We start from the raw sequence: 20,304 nt of genomic DNA, 5'->3' as shown, positions 1-20,304 counted from the left end.
CACGGGGCCTGGCACAAGCCACAAGCTCACTCCTTTCCCTGGTGCCCATCTCAGTGAGTTGCTTTGCTGGTGAGGCCCAGAGACCCACAGGCAGATGAAAAAGGCAGAGTGGGTGGGACTCAGAGGGCAACTCCACTGAGCCTCAGTATCTCTTAAAAGAGGGGAAGTGATCTGAGCTAACGTATACCCTGAAAGAATAAACTCACTTTAAAAGTGAGAAGCTAAAGATAGAGAGACTCTGTCCTTGGTACAGGAAGGCACAGCATAGCCCAAGAGAGGAGTTCAGTGTCATTATGTCCACTTCTAACCAGTGTGGAGACAGAGGACAGTCAAAGGGACACATTTTATTAGCCATTCTACATTCATGCCCTCTGTCTCTCTATCCTGTCCACACCACATCTCTTTTCCTATGGGACACCCATGGGACGACCTCTGTGATTCTCAAGGAGGGAGAACAAGAGAGCTGGTCTCGCGGGCAGGCCCTGGGCACTCTGCAGAGCGCGGTGCTTTGGGGAAAGGCAGGACAACCAGCTGCTCTTTCTGGGGGCCTATGAAGATGGAAGAGATATCCAGGTGGCCTCCCAGCGGATTGGTGGTCAGATCCAGCTGCACGGGGAAGATCTCCTGGTCCTTGTCCTGGGAATCTTCGGGTTTCTCATGATCTACAGCAGGGAGGTGCTGGATAGATCCTCGGGGCTTCCTTTCAGCAGGGGAGCTGGAAGGAGCTGTGTTTTCCTTTGGGGGCGGCGTCCCCCCCGGGAGGTGTGGAGGGTTGTGTTCAGCAGGGGAGTTCTCACTTCCAGGAGTCTGGACCTGAAGCGAGAATGTTTGCACATATGAAGTTCACAGGGAAAGCTGGCCATGTCTACTGCTGGGCTAAGCTGATCTCTGCTCAGTGAGCAGTCTCTGTTCCCAACAGCGGAAGAAGCGGGCAGTTTTTTGTTGTTTATTCTGTGCCAGATCCCATCTGCTCCTTCCTTTCTCTTTAGGGACCTAAAGGTGAGTGTTGCAATGCCAGCTCAGATGGGCAGGTAAATGCCAAAGCCCACGCAGCTCACAACAACAAGAGGAGGGGTGGAGCCTGGGTGGGAACTGCCGGCTGACTTATAGTATGTGCTCAATAAATACTGCTAGAGAGGGACTGAATGTTTTCATAAAAATGACTTTTCTCTGAGGTTTGGGGCAAGGTTTCTTTGGAACACTGCATTTAATACCTCAGAGGCTTGAGCCATTAATGCCAGAAATTCTCTGTTTCTGAGTGTTTCTTTGTGATTCTGTGGGACCATGCTGCGACTCAAAAATGTTTGATGGGTTTCTGACACCAGCTACCACGCAGGTGTGACCTTAGAGTAGTTTGAGCAAAAGCAGATGTCATGGCTCTGGATAAAATCAAGGGGGCAGGGTAGCTAAATACAGATAATTTTCTCTTTCCTTCAGAGGAAGAGTATTAGTCTGAAAAATACCTGTGATTTGAAGATGTTGCAAGTCACGGAGATGTACTTTTTAAAAAGACTTTCAATCAGAGAACCGTGGCAGAAGCCAACAGGCTAAAAGAAAAAAAAATACAAAGTCACATGAGTAAAACAATGATCAGTGATCATAAATGGAAATCAACTTGCTTTCTACCTATGTAGACCCATAGCCAATCAATGCATTAACAGTTTTACCATGTGCCGGGGGGGGCGGGCCTTGGCCACTTTTCTCTAAATTACCGTGAAGGAAGAAATCACACAAAGTAGGCTAGTTTGCCTCCAACGATGAGAAACTCGGTATTTCTTGAAGAATAAAATTCTTATTATTGGGAAGTTCTCTGTATTGAGCAGAAAGACCCACTGCCATTAAACCCTCTCAAAGTATTTTTTCTCACTTCAAACACACTCATCCCACTGTCTTTTCCACTTTCCAGGCAGTCCTGGAAGTCTTCCTTGAAGGACTTGTGCTGTGGTAGGTGTTTGGATGTCCTTAATCCATCTAAAGCATTTACCTTTCATGGTCATTTTACTCTGAGGGACGAGCTCTAAGTTGTGTGGTGCAGTGTCCATGAATAAGGGGGACAAGGGCACCCTTTGCTGTTTTTACAAGCCCACCTTTTGGTTGCGTCCACAGCATTTGCCAAATTTGTTTTTTATTATACCTTGGAAAGACCCTCATGCAAGAGGACTTCCAGAACTGCTTCAGGAAGGGTAAGAACCATGATACAAGTGTGTTTAGGGGAAGCATTTCAGGGAGTGGGAATGCGTGGCAAAGTGTCCTTTAAAAAAAAAAAAGAGTTAAAACTCACTGTATATTTTGATCAGACTTTTTATAATTTGTGCTCAACAGGCAGAGACAATCTATAAATACATTTCTTAAGACACGTTTCTTAAGGGACACTTACCGCAGAGGCAGAGGGCTGGAGTGGGCAGCTGCTGGCCTGGGACTTGTTACACGGTGACTCTCTGATTAAGTATTCCACATAGTAAGCAGGGCCAGACACCCACTGTTAGGAGACAGGAGGCGACACATTAAAGTGAAACCTTCCTCCAGGAGGAGCAGACACAGGCCTGGCAGATTACTTTAGAGACGCGACCCCTCTCCAGAGGCCCTGCCAACGTGCATTCCCACCCCTGCAGACCCTCGTGGGCCTGAGCCGTGTGCTAGAATTGTATTTAGAAAACTTAACCACACCTTTCTTCTTTTCTTTAGCATTTGAAGAGGTCCTAAATGTTTTCGCTGATCAAGTTTAATTTTCCACATGGAGATTTATCTTTTAGATTGTTTTCTTTTATAGGCTAATATTTTAAATATCAGTGTAACCCAATTACGAATAAGTCTCCACTCCCCCTTAGTCTATGTAACTCATCCTCGGCTCAGGCTTCCACTGGGATGGAGTCAAAGCTGCCTTCTGAGTGGTCCACCACCATTCAGACCTGCGCACAGCAGTGGACAGTGAACATGGGGTCATGGGGTCTTGGGGTCATGAGGAAGTAAATGGAGTCACACAGCTCCTGAAAAACCCCATGGAACAAGAGAAACTGATACACGACCTCACACGCATCAGGTCTCCCAGAGCAGGGCAAGGTGAGAAGGGCTCTGGGTCCTCAGTTTAGGAGTCCATAGCTATGGTTAGGAGATGCATTCATACCTGTCTAGACACCCTGGTGACTTTGTCGAGAGAGTACTGCTTCGAGGCACTCTCGTTGTTGTATTTTGCAAGAGTCTCAGTGGCAGCTTTTAAGATCCCATCATCTGAAAAGTCAGTGGTGCTGGGAAAGGGACAGTCCGGGCACAACAGTTTTCTTCTAGAAACTATTGAGATCAATGAGAACAGTTTTTTCAAAAAGTATCGATTTTCAATCTTATCAATAGCCACAAAGCATACGACTGTAACAGAGGCAAAACTTTCATAAAAAAGATAATATTCAGTGTTGGCAACAACGGCATAAGAAAAAATATTTTCTGAAAAAGAAATTACTAGGGCTAGGATGTAGCTCAACAGCATAAGCACCTGACTGGCAAGCGTGGGGTCAAGAGTTTGATCCCTGGTAAAATTTTTTAAAAAGGAAAAAGAAAAGAAGCTAGCTGCTGCAGTAAGTTTTCTATTATGAGCAGCATTATTTGCATAATTAAAAAGAAGTCAAAGCAAGATTGTTTTTAACTCACACAAATTTTCTTACTTTAGGAATTTTATTCCAATATCTATAATGTAGTGTATGGAAATAAGATATCCATTTGAAGGGTTTTTTTTCCTTGTCATTGTCTTAAAAATAAACTGAATGTCTTTAAAAGGTTAGGACTTCATTATTACCATGTTTTATTTGTCTTTTAATCTTGAACACCAGCATAAAATCTAACACAAAGGAAATAAGCCAATGGCATAATGCAAGGCAGGTGCATATCCTCTTTGGTTAGAAAACGTGAGCTAGAAAACAAAATTGGTCAAATCACTGTGTGACCTGAGAGAATGACCACATGACAACCACAGTTTCCGTCTGAGAGGAGTGGGGGTGGCAAACCTAGTGTGAAGATGAGGTTAGGAAATCTTTCTTGACGTTGTTTTGTGAGAACACACATGATTTTGATTAACTGCACACATTGAGGGGCTGAGGAACGTTACAGGGAAGTTATATCCACTTGAGCACTCATCTTTTCCTGGCCCTTCGAAGTCTGATCACTGTGACTTCTATCAAAGCGCTGAGACTACTTCCGAGCTGTTGTTCTCTAATTTGCTCTAGCTAAGTCTGCGTTCACACCAGAAACTTTAAACTGTGGCTAACACAGTTGGTTCTGTTGCCTTGTGACAGCACTGTTGTCCCCCGGGGCACTTTAACAAGGTCCACAAGGGGAGTCACAGTCACATAGTAGCTTGGTATCCTGTCTGCCCACGCTCCAGATGCTTGCTTTCCATGAATTTTCTTTGTTAAAAGGACGATCAAGAATGAACACATGTGCATATTCAAATGTCACTGGTTTCAGCCTTATTCTTTGCCTATTTATTCATTTATCCAACAATATTCATAAACTTAAGCTTACTAGGAACCAATGAGAGAATGGCAGGGAGAAGAAACAATAAAATATTTTCCTAACAGAAGATACAAAGCTCCACACCAAGGCACTGAGGTAAGGCTGTGCTGTGAGTGCTTTGGCCTAAGTTGATAGGAACACATGACAGGAGAGCATCATTACTCCCTTGGAGGCACAGCACTGCAGAAGAAGCAATATGGGTAGCATGCTTGAGGGAGGAGCACATTCTAAGGACAGAGGTCATCATCAGTGGAGGAACAACACAAACAAGATGCAGAGTTCAGAAAGTGTGGTGTGTGTTCAGGTCACAGTAGCTAGAAAGGAGCCTGAGGACCACTTGTAGAGATCGTGCCATTTATGCAGGCCTGAAGACACAAAATTTCATACAGGACACACATGTCGAAGTACAAGGGTGGTTGAAGTGAGTGCAAGTTGGATTTTATTAGGGAGGCAAGTATTGGAAGTATTAAGCAACTTGTATCAGGATGAATAAAAAGTAAGGATATGAGAAATCTTATATCTTCTTGGCAAAGCCCTCGTTAAATGGTTTTTAAAAGCTCTTTTATTATAATTAACAAAATCATCACAATCTCTTACCTGGGCGAAGAGTACAGTTATAAGCCAGTAAGAGGAGAATTCTTTGTGATTTGTTGACATAAAAAGCTGCTTTGCATTGACCATAAATCTGTAACCAACAAATACATTTCATGACACGGTAGATGGAATCATGAGGTTTTAAAACACCCCTCCTCACACAGCGAAAGTTGCAGACTTTGTTTTAAAGGAATGAGAAATGTAAACTCAAACTCTGTGGTTGGGGAGGAACTGCAGATGATGGGGCTGTTTAAGCTTTCTCTGGGACACAGTGAGGTACACTTCCCATCCTCCTGGAAGTTACAAACGAATAACTGAGTTCTAACTGGTGGAAGGTGAGTACAAGGACTGATAGGCAACCACTTCCGTCCTGGTACACTTTCTCTTTTCTACGCTGGTTCTCTTTTGCAGCTTGAGGCAAGTGAATGGACAAAACAGGACCATAGTAGCTGTGAGTGGAATGTGGCAGAGTCCGGGTCATAGCGTAAGAGGAACCTGGATCTCTGCCTTGCTCCTGGAGTTCACCCCTCCTGATCAGTAGTATCTATTTCAAACTCTAAGTGAGGGAGAAATAAGCCGCTGTCGTGTCAGAGTCCAGATGCATCACAGTAGTGAGTGTCACTGAAGCAAATGTAGTGAACAATAGGGCGAGTGGACTTGGATTTCAAAAATTCGGTGCAGTTGACAAACTAGGTTAAATGATTCGAAAAGATCTTCTGATCGCTGAATTTATGTCTGAGCATTTACAGCACTATCCTGTACTCAGGATGCATAATTCATATCAATTAATGGAAATTCTCCCAGGATAATTGAAATCAAAAGACAAGTGACATTTTTCAAGTGTCTTCAATGGTCATCTTTGAAAGAACCAATTCTGAGAACGTTTAGACTTGATAATTGTAGGAAACTCTTTCTTTGCAGCCCCGAGAGCCCCTCTATTGTAAGTCATCCCTTTTTTTTTAAAGCCTAAACCTCATATTATGTTCATTAAAACAAAATAAAACAAATTTAAAGAGCTATCCCTCCATTGCTTCTGTTATCTACTTTAATTCTTTTTCTCAAAGACTGATTCAGAGACCTCAGGTGAGTCTTGGAGGTAGAGTATAATGTGTGGACAGCTTTTCAATTCTGGTTAGCATCACTCCAAAGAAATTTCTCAGAAACCCCTCTACATAAGCTGGGTTTTGTCTGTGGCTTAAAATAAGCCTATGGGCACTTTGGCCAGGAATTGAGAGAGATATTTATTTCTTTTTGTCTTTTTGGGACAGGGTCTCCCTATGCAGTCCAGGCTGGGCATGAGCTCACTTTGTAGCTTGGTCTCAAACTTGCAGTGATCCTCCTGCCTTAACGTCCCAAGTGCTGGGATTACAGGCATGTGCCACCATACCTGGCTCAGAAAGAGGGACATTTAAAAGACAGCAGGCAATCTTCTCAGTTTCCTGGCTATTTGGTTTCCAGCGAGCCCCTGAGAACGAGCACTTACTGATTCATAAAGTGGCCTTCCCCCACAGTCGGTCCAGTCCTTCCTGCTGAGCACATGGCAGCTGGTCTCCAGCACATCCAATGTGAGGTAGAAAAGCGAGCCCCGGCTGCCCTGCGGGGCAGGTGGAGAAACACAGCACATTCCACTTGATACAGAAACTCGTGCAGGCTGGACAAAACCATCTCTGCTTTATTAGAACATCAAAGAATGCCATGCATTTGAAGATGCTTTACAAACTGCCAAGATTTGGGCAGGTATCTCCATAGCATCTGTTTCCAATCACAAGAGCACTGCAGCACACCTGCCAGAGGGTTTCCCAACAGGCAGCTCAGGCTTCCCACCCTTTTCCCAGGCTTTGAAGCCTGTCCATGTGCCTGTCCCAGCCGGGGAACCGTGCCTTACCTGTATGTGCTCCCATGCATCATGCACTCGGTTGAGCCCCAGCACATAACCATCCTGTTGGTCTGCGTTGATGTGCTTCAGGGCCAGGCCTGAGAAAAACAGCACATCCGAGTCGTTGCAGCCCCGGGGGAGAGGATTTGGGAAGCTGAGAGGTTGCAGGGGTACAGACCTAGCCCCACAGCAAGTGACCTGGGCCAGGGCACAGAGTACCAGGGACCAGCGAAGATCCATTTTGCGGTAACAGGACCACATAGTTCAGTATGTGCAGCTGCAGGAATGAGCTGTGTTGTGGGGTTCCGTGAGGCAGATGAGCAGATTTTATGATTACAAATGACCGGCCAGTATTTAAAAGATGGTGTTGTAACTGAGCACCATGATTTCTCCATGCAGATTTGCTTTGGATAGGCCTTAGCAATGTTGTACTTCAGACTCTTGGGCAACCCCATGCTCCTGTGTACCTGTCAAACAAATTCAAATTTCCTAAACTTTTCCCCCAAGAAATCATAGCAAACATTTAGTTAAAGGTCTTGCCAGGCTATGATTGGATTCTGACTTGCATCCAGGTCTCAGTCTGAAGCAGAATCTGGGGAGACTATCACCCTCTTCCCTCTTCCCTGCAGCCAGTCTCCTCCTCGGCCACATTCACAGTTACCTGAGTCAGGGGCATGTGGCGACAGATCCCAGAAGGGGCTCAGATTTCACCACTTCATTAGACCAGAAAGGTGACTTACACTTCTCAGTCCCCTGCCAGAAGCTCGGTGACATTCACCATGCATTTTGGGCCATTTAGCCTCATTTAGGATATGTTAAGCCAAAGACAGTATTTAAGGGGGGAGGAGCTAATGAGGTATCGAAAGTTCTCATATCATACTTCAGGTCTATTCTTTCTCCTGTGGATCTGTATGAAAGTGGATTCATTAAAGCCTAAAGCATCACACCAGGGCCAGGGATATAGCTCAGTGGCACAGTACCTGCCTGGCAAGTGCAAGGTCCTGAGCTTGATTCCTAGTACCAAAAAGATAAAAATAAGTAAATAAATTCTTAGGGAAAATCTGCCTGATAGCATTGAAAATGAGATTTCTTCCAAGAATCTTTACAGCAGTGCAGTTAAGAGCATAGACCAGGTTCAGACAAGCCTTGGTTCAAATCCCAGCCCAGCATTGCAGGCTGGGATTAAGGATAAGTTCTCCACCTTCTCTGAGGCCATAGTTCTTCAAGAGATGGATGTGAGAGTCGGGTGGGAATTCAACACGAAGTGCTTGGCACATGATTTACCTCCAGAACACTAACAAAGTAATTCTGAAAGATAAGAAGGAGCCAGGGAGGATCTCCAACCCACATGGCATACTCACAGTTATGCTGGTCTATAAAGAGAGACATTACAGTGCTTAGAAGCAGTCTTCTTAGGGAAGTAGCACCTCAGGAAGGACCTCAGCTTTGTGGGTCTTCCACCCAGGAATTCCTGAGGACCCAGTGTCCCTCATACCTGGGAACTGACTCACACCAACTTTCTGCACAAGGAACTGTTGAAGAAACCAGCAGCTTGCTTGTTGATTGATTCAGAAGAGGGATGATTCTCCTGTTGTCTTCCCAGCAGGGCTGGACAAATGCTGGGCACCTTTTTATAACCTATAAACAGATTGCATGATCATTTCAGAACACCAGGGAATAATGTAACCATGTGTTAGCTAGATCCCAGGAGCAGGCATACACCCTAATCCTGAATTAGAGGTGGGTTCCTAACAGAACTTCAATTAGGTACAGTGTTTTACTGAGGCACCTCCCTGCACCTTGCAACAGACAGGGTATTTCCCAAGTAACCGGATCAATCCCTTTATAAACCAACCTGGAGGGTGTGACTGTCTGGCAGATGGCTTTCTCTATATTTTATTGCCAAATTCCACCATAACCAATACTGCCTACATGCTGGCCCAAGAAAGCACTGATTGAGTACCTACTGCATGCCAGGTACTAAGCTAGGTATGAGGTGCTTCCTCTTAATCCTCACTGACTTAGTTACTTTCTCATTGCTGGGACAAAATGCCCAACAACCACAGATGAAGAGGAGAGGTTAATTTTGCTCATAGTTTGTAGGGATTTCAGCCCATGGTCAACTGGTTCCAAGGCAGGGAAACAAGGCACAGGAGAATGGCCATGGAGAAACAGCTCATCATATAGCAGGTAGGAAGCAGAGACCCTTCCTTCTCCTTTCCCTTTTTATTCCATCCAGGCTGCAAGCGTATTGGTTGGTTGACCCAGGGTAGGTCTTTCCAATTACTCATACCCAGAACTATGCTGAACCAATCAGTATACTAATTCAGTATCACACATCCATTATCCAGTGCGCCTAAAACTCCCATCTTTGAGTGTATGAAGCTTTGGGTAGACAACTAGAAATAAGACATGATACCCAGAAATGAGATTTGTCAAGAAAACATTTTTATTTTGTGTATTGCCCCAATGTGGGGCTGTTGGCCAGAGGTATGTATGAGATGGATATGCAAAGGTAAGGGAGTTTTGGAGCCACAGGCTTCCTAGAATGCATGGTTAGAGGTCTGAAAAATAGCCCACAGAGCCACAATTCCAAGTAAGATCCCAACACACTGGCTTAAGGAATGAGTGCTCTGCTCCTTCCTTCCCATACTCTGATGGTCACTTAGACTGGCCCTACAGTCAATCATATGACACTTCCCTGTCCTTCCTCTGCCCCCTACACAAATTCCTGCACAGACATTGTCCTTTTTTGTCTACTGTCTTTGCTTCCTGGTTCTACCAATAAGAAGACACGGAAGTTTCAGTTTGGAGCTGTCTGTATGAGACTGTTTGATACTGACAGGTCTCAGTTAAGGGAAGTCCTTCTGGGCCTTCTTAACAGTTTGAACTGGACTTTCACTGTGAGTAATTTCTCATCCTTTGTGCCATGCCACTGTCATGAACTGCCACCACCCCAAAGCCTGTGTCCCTTTCTATGCTCTACATGTTGTGATAACTGATGGCAGTTGATAAAGAAGGGGAAGTGGGTTGAAGAAAGAAAAAGCTACAACCATCACAGATTCTTAAAGACAACAACAGTGGGGGTGAAGAGAGAGATTGTGACGTTCCAGGCAAGAAGCTGCTCCAAAGGTTGAGAATTTGTTCCTGACATGTTCTGGGAACCGGTTTCCTCATCTTAAGAATAAGAAACTTCTTCTGAAGTTTGGCAACAACAAAAACTTTGAGAGACTAGAAATGTGTGCTCCTGTTCCCTTTCCTGCCTAAATGTGGTTTGATATATATTTTATCACAGATTTGTACAGTTAGGAACTCTAAGGACCTTAAAAAATCAGGATGCCATACCCCACTTTCTTGAAATGATGTTGTCAGAATCATGAGAAGTTAGATACCTAGCCTGAGACCAAATGTCCAGCCATGGATTGAACCCCAAGGTCTGAGTCCAGTGTTCCTCTTGGGGAGCCCTTCTTCTCCTTCTCCTTCTCCCTGTCCCTCTCCCCCTCCGCCTCCCCCTCCCCCTCCCTCCCCCTCCCCCTCCTTCCTCTTGTTCTTGTTCTTGTTCCTGTTCCTGTTCACATGGATCTTGTTGGGTCAATACTCAGACAAATACATCCTTATCCATCCGCTACAAGGTAAACCAGTGTATTCCCCACAATTTTGATTTGCCATCTGCTAATCCAAGGCTCACTGGCTTCTGGCAGGCTTCTCTCAGAGGACAATGTCTTGAGAGACTGATTTGCTTTCACTCTTCTAAGTAATAATACTGACCTGAGAGGGGCACTCACAAGTGGGACCATCGGTGTGTGCTGTCACTGAAAGGGGCAGAGCTTATGATTAGATAGACCTGTAGGATGGACTCAGTCACTGGCTGTGTGACTTCTCTGATGGGATAATTTATTTCCTCTGGCATTCAAGTTCTCACTCATAAAAATATAGGCAACAGATATATTTGCTGGACTATGTGAGCTTATGCATATGACACATGTCTGGACAAGAGTAAGTTATAATAACTGATACTTTTTTCATTGATCCAAAAATATTTCTATCTGTGAGTGGAGATGAATAGAGAGCTTGGAGGCTCACTATAAGTTTTTAAAACTTTTTCCTCATTAAAATAATATTATTGAAGTGATATATGTACTTCATAGAACAATAAAGCAAATAAGATTATTATACATTGATAACAGTTATTAATGTTTTCTAGATTATCTTCTATGCATATATCACACTTAAAAGTAGTATTATACTGTACATATTATAGCATAGCTTGCTTTTAAAAGTTTAACAGTCACTTATTGTAAGGGTTGATTCAGACATGACTCTCCCAGTACCCAACCTGAGGCATTGTTAGCAGACTGGCATTGGGGCTGCCCTCAGCGAACACAGGATGTTGTAAAAGAGATAAGAGGGAGCATGTAATCTTTCACAAACACCTGGAATGTTTTAGGAAGACACCCAAATGCTCACATAGGATGCCTCAAGGACTTTGCCTACCCACCCACGAAACATCCAGAGAACTTTGGCCACCAATATTTGCTAAGATTTTCCCACTAATGCCCCTGTCCTCTTTCAACCCCTATTTTAAAACGCCTACTTCTCTTTGCTCCCTACACATAGCCCTATCGCCCTCTGTCTGCCTGCATCCAGGTATGAAACCATAAGCGTCTTTGCTTTCACAGAAGACTGTTGAATGGTCTCTGCCTCGGGTCGTTCCTTACAATTATGAATAGCTGACATATAAATACACCCACTTCTACAACTTAATTTTCAATTACTACCTAATAGCCCATTAACAGTTGATTCAGTTGTTCACACCAATCTCTTTGTAAGACAAATTGTTTCTGGTCTTCTAGTATAAACAATGCTGCAACTAACTTTTATGGTTAAACCCTCATTTAATTATCACTACTTAATTATTTTCTTAGTTTAAATGCCTAAAAAGGTAATCACTGGGTCAAAGGTTATTTCTAATATTAAAGCTTTATGCGATTGGTATATTGCTCTCCAGAAAGAATCCACACTAACAGTGTATACACCACCAGGATATGATCTTCCTGTGACTGTCACAAGCCCAGTAAGCAGAAACCTTTCTTTCTGAAAGGGTACGGAGAGGTCGTAAAACTTGAATTTCTGGACTCAATAGACAGATGGGTCTGAATTTTGGAGGGTAAGAAAGTTCCTCCACCCAAGTACTGTAGTGTCTCAAGTTCTTCACCAGTGACTAGGATAATTCTTCTGTAACGGGCACTACCTTAGCTGCTGAGAATAAAGAACCAAATGCACATCCGGGTGCCCTTAGCACACTTAGAAACAAAGGCGTTAAATGAGTCACTGGATTCCCTCTGTTTAACTCTAAATAGCACCCAACAGCCATTCCTGCTTCCATTATTCTAAGAGAGGTGGAAAATAAGATAACAAATGCCTAGAAAAACACCGATGCTGTAGAAAAGAGGACAGCGGCCATGGCAGAGTCATTGGGAGGCACCTATTAGAGGAAACATCTGGCCTTAAAATTCTAAAAGCCTGAGCTATTGGCCCCTTTTTCCTGTTGCTGTTGCTACCTTTGACCTGTGAGCAGTGTTTTTGCTGTTCTCGCGACGCATTTCCTTCTCTATGTTATACCTTTTTGGGGATAGACTAACCCTGAGAGCAACTTCCGGTGACCTCAATAAGCATAGCTGCTTACTACTGGGTGTACTCTTGGCAATGCTTTCCTTGCCATACGCAAGAACCTGATTCATTGGTGTCATACCCAGGAGTGTAGGAATCAAACCAGAAATCCAAACTCAGCAGTGCTCTGAAAAAGGCTTTTTAAATGACTGATCTCTTTCAATCCACTGCATGGTACACACTAAAAACGATTTCCTCTCATGGCTTGTGGAGGATCACAGGCCCAGCACGGGTAGGAAAGACCAGGGGGCGTTCCAGGTTGTGCTCATCCCAAACAAAGAATTAGATGAAACCAGTGAAAAACAGTAGCAAAGTTTATTTGAAAAAAGTAAAAAGTGAAGAGTGAGGGAGAAATTGGCTCTGCAGAGCACGCTTGGAATGAGTAAAAGAGGAAAAAGTACACCCTGGAGGACGCAAGGCAGGATACTGGGAGGAACCCAACAATAGTGAGATCTTCCTGGCATCTATGCCCTTTTATAACACCCAACTCTCTAGGGCACCAGTAACAGCCGTTGTTGGGGGCGGGGCTGGGGGACTCCACGCCTCCGGCTGACTTAAGGTCTCAGCCGTCCTATAGAAAACCTGCTTGAGTTCTCGCGAGAAGTCTGGCAGCTGGGTTTTGGAAGCGGTCCTATGCATGTGTGTGGGATTTTGTAATTCATAGATCATTTATGAGTGTTCTGGCTTAGAAAGTGCAGATGAGATACAGCAGAGCTGGGGGCTAGTGACAGCCAAGGTGGAGACCTTACCCTACACACAGGTTTGCCCTACAGATTACACTGTGTGTTGAGAATGAGGTACTTTGATAGGGGGTCTCTGCATATCTTTTAGGGAAGATGTGTTACTCTGTGGGAGAAATGAATGGGTACAAGATTTGTCGCTGTCTTTTGACCACTACCTACCGAGAGTGGGATGTCTTTAACCAGGGTTCTTTTGTTAAGGCTTTTAAATGAGCTGTGGCTGTTTAGAGTGTTAAATTTTTATTTCGCATGCTGGGTGTGGCGGTGCATGCCAGTGATCGCAGCACTCAGGAGGCCGAGCCAGGAGAATTGTTGCGAGTTTGAGACCAACTTGGGCTACAAAGTGAGCTCAAGGCCAGCCTGAACTGCATAGGAAGACAAAAAAAAAAAAAAAAAAAAAAAAGGTTTTGTTCCCAATGGGTAACAACTACATGAAGTGGGGGAAAATAAGATGCCAGGCTTTTTATTGAGCCCACTAGGGTCTTCTCTCAGGAGCCTCAACTGCAAGAGGTCTGAGCAGACGCTTTTCTTAGTCCTTTCACAGTCTGCCTTTCTCAACTCCGAGTTCCAGTGCATTCACAGATCATTCTTCTGGCTTTTCTACAACTCCAACTGCCTTTCTTTTTTATTATTCTTGTCCTTACAAACTCCTTCCTGGTTTTGTTAGCGTTTTCACCAAAAAGCCGATTATACAGCGATTCAAAATTTACCAGAGTCACTTAAAACATTAGAGGATAAAGACTGCTACCCTCAAGGTGTCCCTAAAACTTAAATATCACTTCAAAGTTTGGTAACATAAGGATTATATGATTTAGGCGTATATGTAGGTTTCTGTGTGTTAACTGGGGGACTCATGTGGCTTAAAAATAAGTTAATTTAAATTAATGAGTACAATAAGAGGAAATATGTCTTTAAAATTATACATTATACCTAATTAGCCAGTCAGGATAATATTTACCTTTGTTAGAACTTTTGGATAGTTATTGCTTTCTATATTTCAAATATAAAAACGTGGGCTGGGGATATAGCTCTGTGGCATAAGCAACTGCCTGGCAAGTGTTGAGGTGGTGAGTTTTATCCTTGGTACCAAAAACAAACAAACAAATAAAAATTTAGGATTTTTTCTTTCTGTAAAAATTGTGTATAGCTTAAAATATTAACTATGCTAAGCTAATACCTCGATTCTGAAAAATAATCTAGGCTAATTGTTAAAATGAGTAGGTAACTATAAATGGGATTAATGACTATAAACATTTATAACTGAGTCGCTAAGTTACTAAATTCAAGTATTCTTGGCTTAAGTTTTAAAAAAGGCTCAATTCTTGTGTTTTCACATGTTTAAGATTGTTTTCTTAATAAAGCTGCCAAGAGGTAAAATTCTCATGTATGATCTTATATAAGAAGGTGAGAATTTATTAGAAAAGGTCCCTTGGTCCTTTGGGACTGTCCAAAAAACCCTCTGTGGCTAAACAAGGTAGCCTCCTGAATGTCATATAATTAAGATGATTGTAATTAAAAAATTAGAGCCTTTAAAATGTCCAACCCAAGAAGATTAAGATACTAAAATGCTTTTTGTTAAACTTATAAAAATATATTAAAAACCAAATTTTTGTGTTTTATCAAAGTAAATCTTGTGTTTTCTGCTGCTAGGCTGATTACTGAAGAAAAGACTAAAACCAACTGTTAAAGAGTTAAAGTTTATTTAAATGTTAGCTTATGAAAATTTTTCAAAGATCAGTTTATAACTGGTTAAATATTATCATATATTTTAACAGTTGTATATATATGACAAGAGATGTATATACATCTAAAGTCAAAATATGCTGTGATTCTAAGCATTGTCTAAAAAGTTTATAGAGTTAAGAGTAAATAAATTTAATGCATACAAAGCAACCAATAAGTGCTCTCTTTTGTATTACACTACATGTAGACATTGAGCATAACATGATCAGTTTCTGGTGTTTCTGTTCTTTATACTTGGTACAGTTCAGTCCTGCCATTTAAAACCTAATCTACATCTACTGGCTTTGACTAAACAAACATTTGTTTATTGTATAAATAATAAGATGCATTTGCTATGATTTGCACTGACTTAATTTTACATGTTTCTTTTTCTTTTCTTTTCTTTTCTTTTTTCTTTTTTTTTTTGGTACCGTAATTAAACTCATGACACCTTGCTTGTGCCACTGAGCTGTATCCCCGAGCCCTCACATGTTTATTGTAAAACTCTATCACTACCATTTGTTATTCTATAGGAATATTATCACGGACAGTAAGTTAGATAGAGATTAACAGCAGTCAGAGAGAGATCGGGCCCTGGAGGCAGTCAGTGCAGAGGATGAGACCACCAAAACTGTGGCTGCAAGTGAAGCTGGGGAGAGCCAGGCCTCAAGATGGAAATGACAACCAGCCCCCAAATAAGCAGCACCTTGGGACTGCACTGTAAGTAGCCTCCCTCGTTCGGTGAGCCCAGATGGGCATCAGCATGTAAGTCAGTGACCAGAACATCAGGACCCGACATCTCGGTCCCTTTCTGGAATGCCTTTGTTCTATGTTAAAACTTACAGATAAGCTAAGGTTAATGATCCTTGCCATATACTCTTGTTTTGTGCCTCACTTCCTACTTGGATCAATATTAGCCAAGCCACTATGCTTATAATCTTGTGGGTTGATTGCAGTTGGATCCATAGTTGTACGTGGGTCAACGTCGTGATTTTGCTGTATAAAATATCCTTGGAAAAAAGCCTGTGCAGCAACCCACTTTCAGAACCCCTCCTATCTCAAAGGAACCTTTCTGATTCTTAACCTTTGTCCTCAAACTTCATTCTTCAGTATAAGGAGGCACAAACTTGGAACATCTGACATCTAATGGGTTGGGGGTCATTTTCTCAGTCACAGTGTGACTTATAACAAACAACCTAAACAGTTGGATAGTGTCCGAATATCCAAAAAAGATTATAGTAGTTGAGACTAAAGCCTAATACCCACATTTCAAGATTGGTATAATGAACTTTCTAGTCATTCAACAACTAAGACTTGCAGACATACATACATGCATGCGTGCATACAAATATACATACATACGGTAAGACAATGGCCAATATTTTGACCCTTGTGGGACCCAAGGCATGATTCCAACCTCTAAAAGGACCCCTCACCCAACCTCCCAAGCAGAGGCAAGAAGTTGGACCCCAAAGGACAGGAGTCAACCAATGTATATTCTACAAAAAGAAGGGTCATAAAAGCGGAGAATGTCCTCAGACTTCAAAAACAGCCATATGGTTGAGTAAGACCATGACCCATCTTGGCAGATAACACAACTAGCACAGAAAAAGCATGAGGAGCTCAGAGATGTCTTACACAGCCCAAAAGGAGTTTGGAGAAACCTTAAATGACGTTGTCTGACAGACAGACAGATGATAGGTAAGTAGATAAGTAGAGAGAGAAATAAATAGGATAGGTTCAAATTGCAAAAGTCAAATTTTGGTGTGATTTTAAACACCCAGAAAGAAGGTATAACCAAAAAATTTTCACAATGGCAACATAAACAGAGCTAAACTAGATATGAAAAAGGACTGCAGACACCACACCAGCTGTTAGCAGTCTTCAGCCACACTTATTACATCTTAACCTAAAAAACATCTAAACTCCTGCACTGCTAGTTTTTGCAAAACGTGTCCTTCAGCCTGTTTAGTATAGTATGCTTTTTTGATGTATGTTAAAATATTCATAGGGTTAAAATGTAGCTTCACATATATCTACTCATAGAATAAGAAATGCCAACATAAAATATTCTAGTTGCTAAACATTAATATTGTTGGTTGGTGCCATCCACACCCTGGATGGGTCTTCCCTCTTCAGTAAATCCATCACCCACATCCACAACTATGCTAAGCCAATCAGTAGGCTAATCCAGTATCACGCACACATGATCAGTCACTCCCAGAAGCCCCACCTGTGAGTGCATAAGGCTTTGGGGGGACATCCAGGTATAAGACGTAACACTTGTCTATTGGGTAATGCAGATGTAGGCATGGGATTGCATAGCTAGCCCACCAGGAATGAAGGCGAGCACTTTACCACCTGCCTCTCCAGCCCTCTGTATGCCTTCTCATATGGCACTTCATATCCATCTTCTTTTCCTTAAAGGCTGCTCTGCGGATTTCAGGGTCCGGCATCTGAAATACAGCCTTACAGAGGTTGATTCCCCAGTTTCCACAAATGCATAGGTCAATTTCTTATAACACCTCCCACTGGTTCTACATTTGGTTGAACCTTGACTGATACAGTTGGGAATTAGGGAGACCTGCTGTATAGAGATGGAAGTGACCATGGGAATGGAGAAGGGCTGGGTCCTAGATGTGCTGATGGTGCAGACATCAAGATGTTCAAACCCATCAAACACAGCAGCAAGGAGAAGGGTGGCGCGGGGATCCAGTCTGAGGGTTCAGGCTGGATCTGGGAGTTGTGTTGTCATTACCAAGTGGAGCAAATTTGCGGAGTTGGAAGGGGTGGAGAGAGAGACTTAGATTTGAAGAATCCAAGTGAAGATTTATAATTGTGTTGGATTTAGGGGCCTGAAGCTTAAAGGAAATGAGTGAGACTTCACCAGCCATAGGTGGAGGAGAGTGGATGAGCTCACTCTAGGAGCGCAGGTCAGGTGACAAGATAAGAAGGAGCAGGACCCTAGGAAAACTATTCTCTGAGGGGAAGCAAAAGAAGATGAGCTAAATGGAAGAGCCTGGGGCTGAATGGCTGCAGAGAAGAAAGCTGGACTATTTGGACAAGGGAATGACTGCATTTAAAAAGGAAAGGGATGGCAAGGGGTTGGCATGTCATAGAGTTTCATCCAAAAAATAAAAAGGCATACTCCTTGGTCACATTACCCCATTTCCTGCCATGGGGTCTTTGTGTCTGCCACTCTACTGGCCAGAATGCTGGCCATTTCTCCTCCTTCAGACGTGGGCATTAATGCACGTGTAGGCATGGGGCTGCATAGCCAACCCACCAGGAATAAAGGCGAGCAGAGGTAGACCTGCTGAGACCTGCTGTTATCTGCTAAATTCCCATCTTCTGAACTGTAGGGGGTGTTACTTCCACCCCCCGTGCACCGGGAACACTATAACCTGCGCTACAGCTTCCCAGATGTGGATTCAGCCTCGTGCACTTCATTTTTCAGTACACAAGGCAACCAATAGCATTCTCCTTTGCACTTAAGCTCACTTGAGTTGCGTGTCTGCCACCTGCCTCATGAAACACTCTTAGCACTCCATGTGCTCCTCTCAGTGATATCTGTGCAGCAGGCACAAAAGTGGATGACTGTCTTGTAGCGCTGGGCAGCATCTATGTAGGATCCCTAAGGAAGGACTGGAATCTCCACTAAACATCTCCCCTTTCCTCCGCTCAGTTCCTCTCTCTCTCTTCTTCCTACCTTCTGCCCTAAATATGCTCCAGAGCTTCCACTTCATATTTTATCTCCTCTCTCCTACCCTTTACAATCCATCCGCTTTAAAGAGATGAACATACCTACCCTCATTTCCTCCTCCTGTCCACTGTGCAAGCCTCAATGACTGGATTCCCCTCCTGGTGTGGTGCACCTGCCAGTGGTCACCATGGCACCAGAGTCAGCCCTGGTCCTTGTTGCTCCTTCTGCAACATCTGGCACAGCTGCCAGATCTCTGTCTTCTTATCTGGCTGTTGTGACACCTAGCAGTTTCGTTACCATCCTGGATAATCCTTCTGATTACTCGAATGCTGGAAAAATCTCTAGGCAAAAGTGATAGGTGAGAGGTGATGCCTGAATCAGTCTCCTTGGTTCAGCATGGCCACTCAACTGGCTGTTTATCTCAGCCTTTAAAAGTCTACCTGGAAGAGTCCATCCCTGAAGTGAACCACATCGACCTAATGCTGATAGGCAAAGTTGGAAGTTACCATGGCACCATTCATGACTCAGACCTTTCGTTCCCTTAAGCTGTCTGAGCATATGGATTGTGGGAAGCCCTGTAATTGACTGCCACCTTATACCTGCAGGCCATACCACCTTAACTCCCTCTAGGAGCTAAGTTTGGTAATTAAATAGCACCTTGCCTAGCTTGTTTGGCCTATTCAGGGATTATGTTAATCAGCCTGTGCCTGGGGAAATTTGAAAATTTGATTTAACCTATAACCCTCAGTCTTGCCACTGTTGCTAAGTTACCTGCTGCTGTCTCAGAACCCAACTCCCTCCTCAATACCCTATATGTTTGATACTTTTTCCTTGAATAAACGAGACTTGATCGACTTCTGACTTGTCTCCATTCTTTGCGTCTCTTGTCCCCTTTCATCCCCATTCCCCCTCTAGAACCTCCATGGACTTACCCCCAAGCCGAGACAATAGATGGTGTCTACAAATGTCCACAGGACCCACCTGGTCAGGTACCGTTCTCTTTCTGTACCATATACCACGGCTTTCACTTAGGTCCTTGGAATGGATCAGCTTGAAAGATCAATCCCACACCACAAAATGAAATGAATACAGTACATTTAACAGGAGTTTTAAACATAAATAATGAATAAATATAGTTAATGCAAAATTCCTGTATTAATTACCAATCCTTCCTAACCCAAGTCTTGAGAAAAACAAATGGTCACCCTCTCCGTATGAAGGTCAGGCACATGGCTCTCCTTTGGCAACACGTTCTGTCCCTTACTGAATAAAAAGCATTGCTTTCTCAGAAAGAAATGGCCAATGGGCTACAGGTTGTGAGCAGACCTTAATCTCATTTTTCCCTTTATACTGTAACACCGCAGAGCTTTTCTCTCTTCTCTTTCTATCTCCATGGAGATCTGCTGGAGTACAAGGTTTGGGGGAAGAAAGAACACACACACAAGCAAGCAGACCTGGCATTAAGTAAGTAATAACCACGATCGCACTGCATTTCA

General features: G+C 43.2%; 1 protein-coding gene across 1 annotated transcript; it reads right to left on the bottom strand.

Annotated features, from left to right (window-relative positions):
* Positions 1 to 324: 324 nt before the first annotated feature.
* Fetub (fetuin B) lies at positions 325 to 7,351 on the bottom strand. The gene is made up of 7 exons (XM_003476933.4): positions 6,983 to 7,351; positions 6,581 to 6,691; positions 5,101 to 5,188; positions 3,125 to 3,288; positions 2,378 to 2,479; positions 1,464 to 1,547; positions 325 to 813 (listed from the first exon to the last, which is right to left on the bottom strand). The coding sequence occupies exons 1-7, from the start codon at positions 7,232 to 7,234 to the stop codon at positions 442 to 444; spliced, it is 1,173 nt and encodes a 390-aa protein (XP_003476981.2). The 5' UTR covers positions 7,235 to 7,351; the 3' UTR covers positions 325 to 441.
* Positions 7,352 to 20,304: the final 12,953 nt, after the last annotated feature.

The sequence above is a fragment of the Cavia porcellus genome, unplaced genomic scaffold (genome assembly GCF_034190915.1).
Source record: "Cavia porcellus strain 051 isolate PalLab524CR breed Dunkin Hartley unplaced genomic scaffold, mCavPor4.1 scaffold_14, whole genome shotgun sequence".
Classification (NCBI taxonomy): domain Eukaryota; kingdom Metazoa; phylum Chordata; class Mammalia; order Rodentia; family Caviidae; genus Cavia; species Cavia porcellus.
The sequence above is the reverse complement of the archived record's forward strand: the minus strand, read 5'-3'. Positions and strand labels throughout refer to the sequence as shown.

Bases quoted from the DNA above. Each gene is read 5' to 3' on its own strand.
- Fetub (XM_003476933.4), bottom strand. From the start codon at position 7,234: ATGTGGTCCTGTTACCGCAAAATGGATCTTCGCTGGTCCCTGGTACTC. The intron at 2,480-3,124 runs GTATGAATGCAT...GTCTCCTAACAG, and splicing joins TCACCAGGGTGTCTAGACAG to TGGGTGTCTGGCCCTGCTTA. The intron at 1,548-2,377 runs GTAAGTGTCCCT...TTTTTCTTTTAG, and splicing joins TCCAGCCCTCTGCCTCTGCG to CCTGTTGGCTTCTGCCACGG.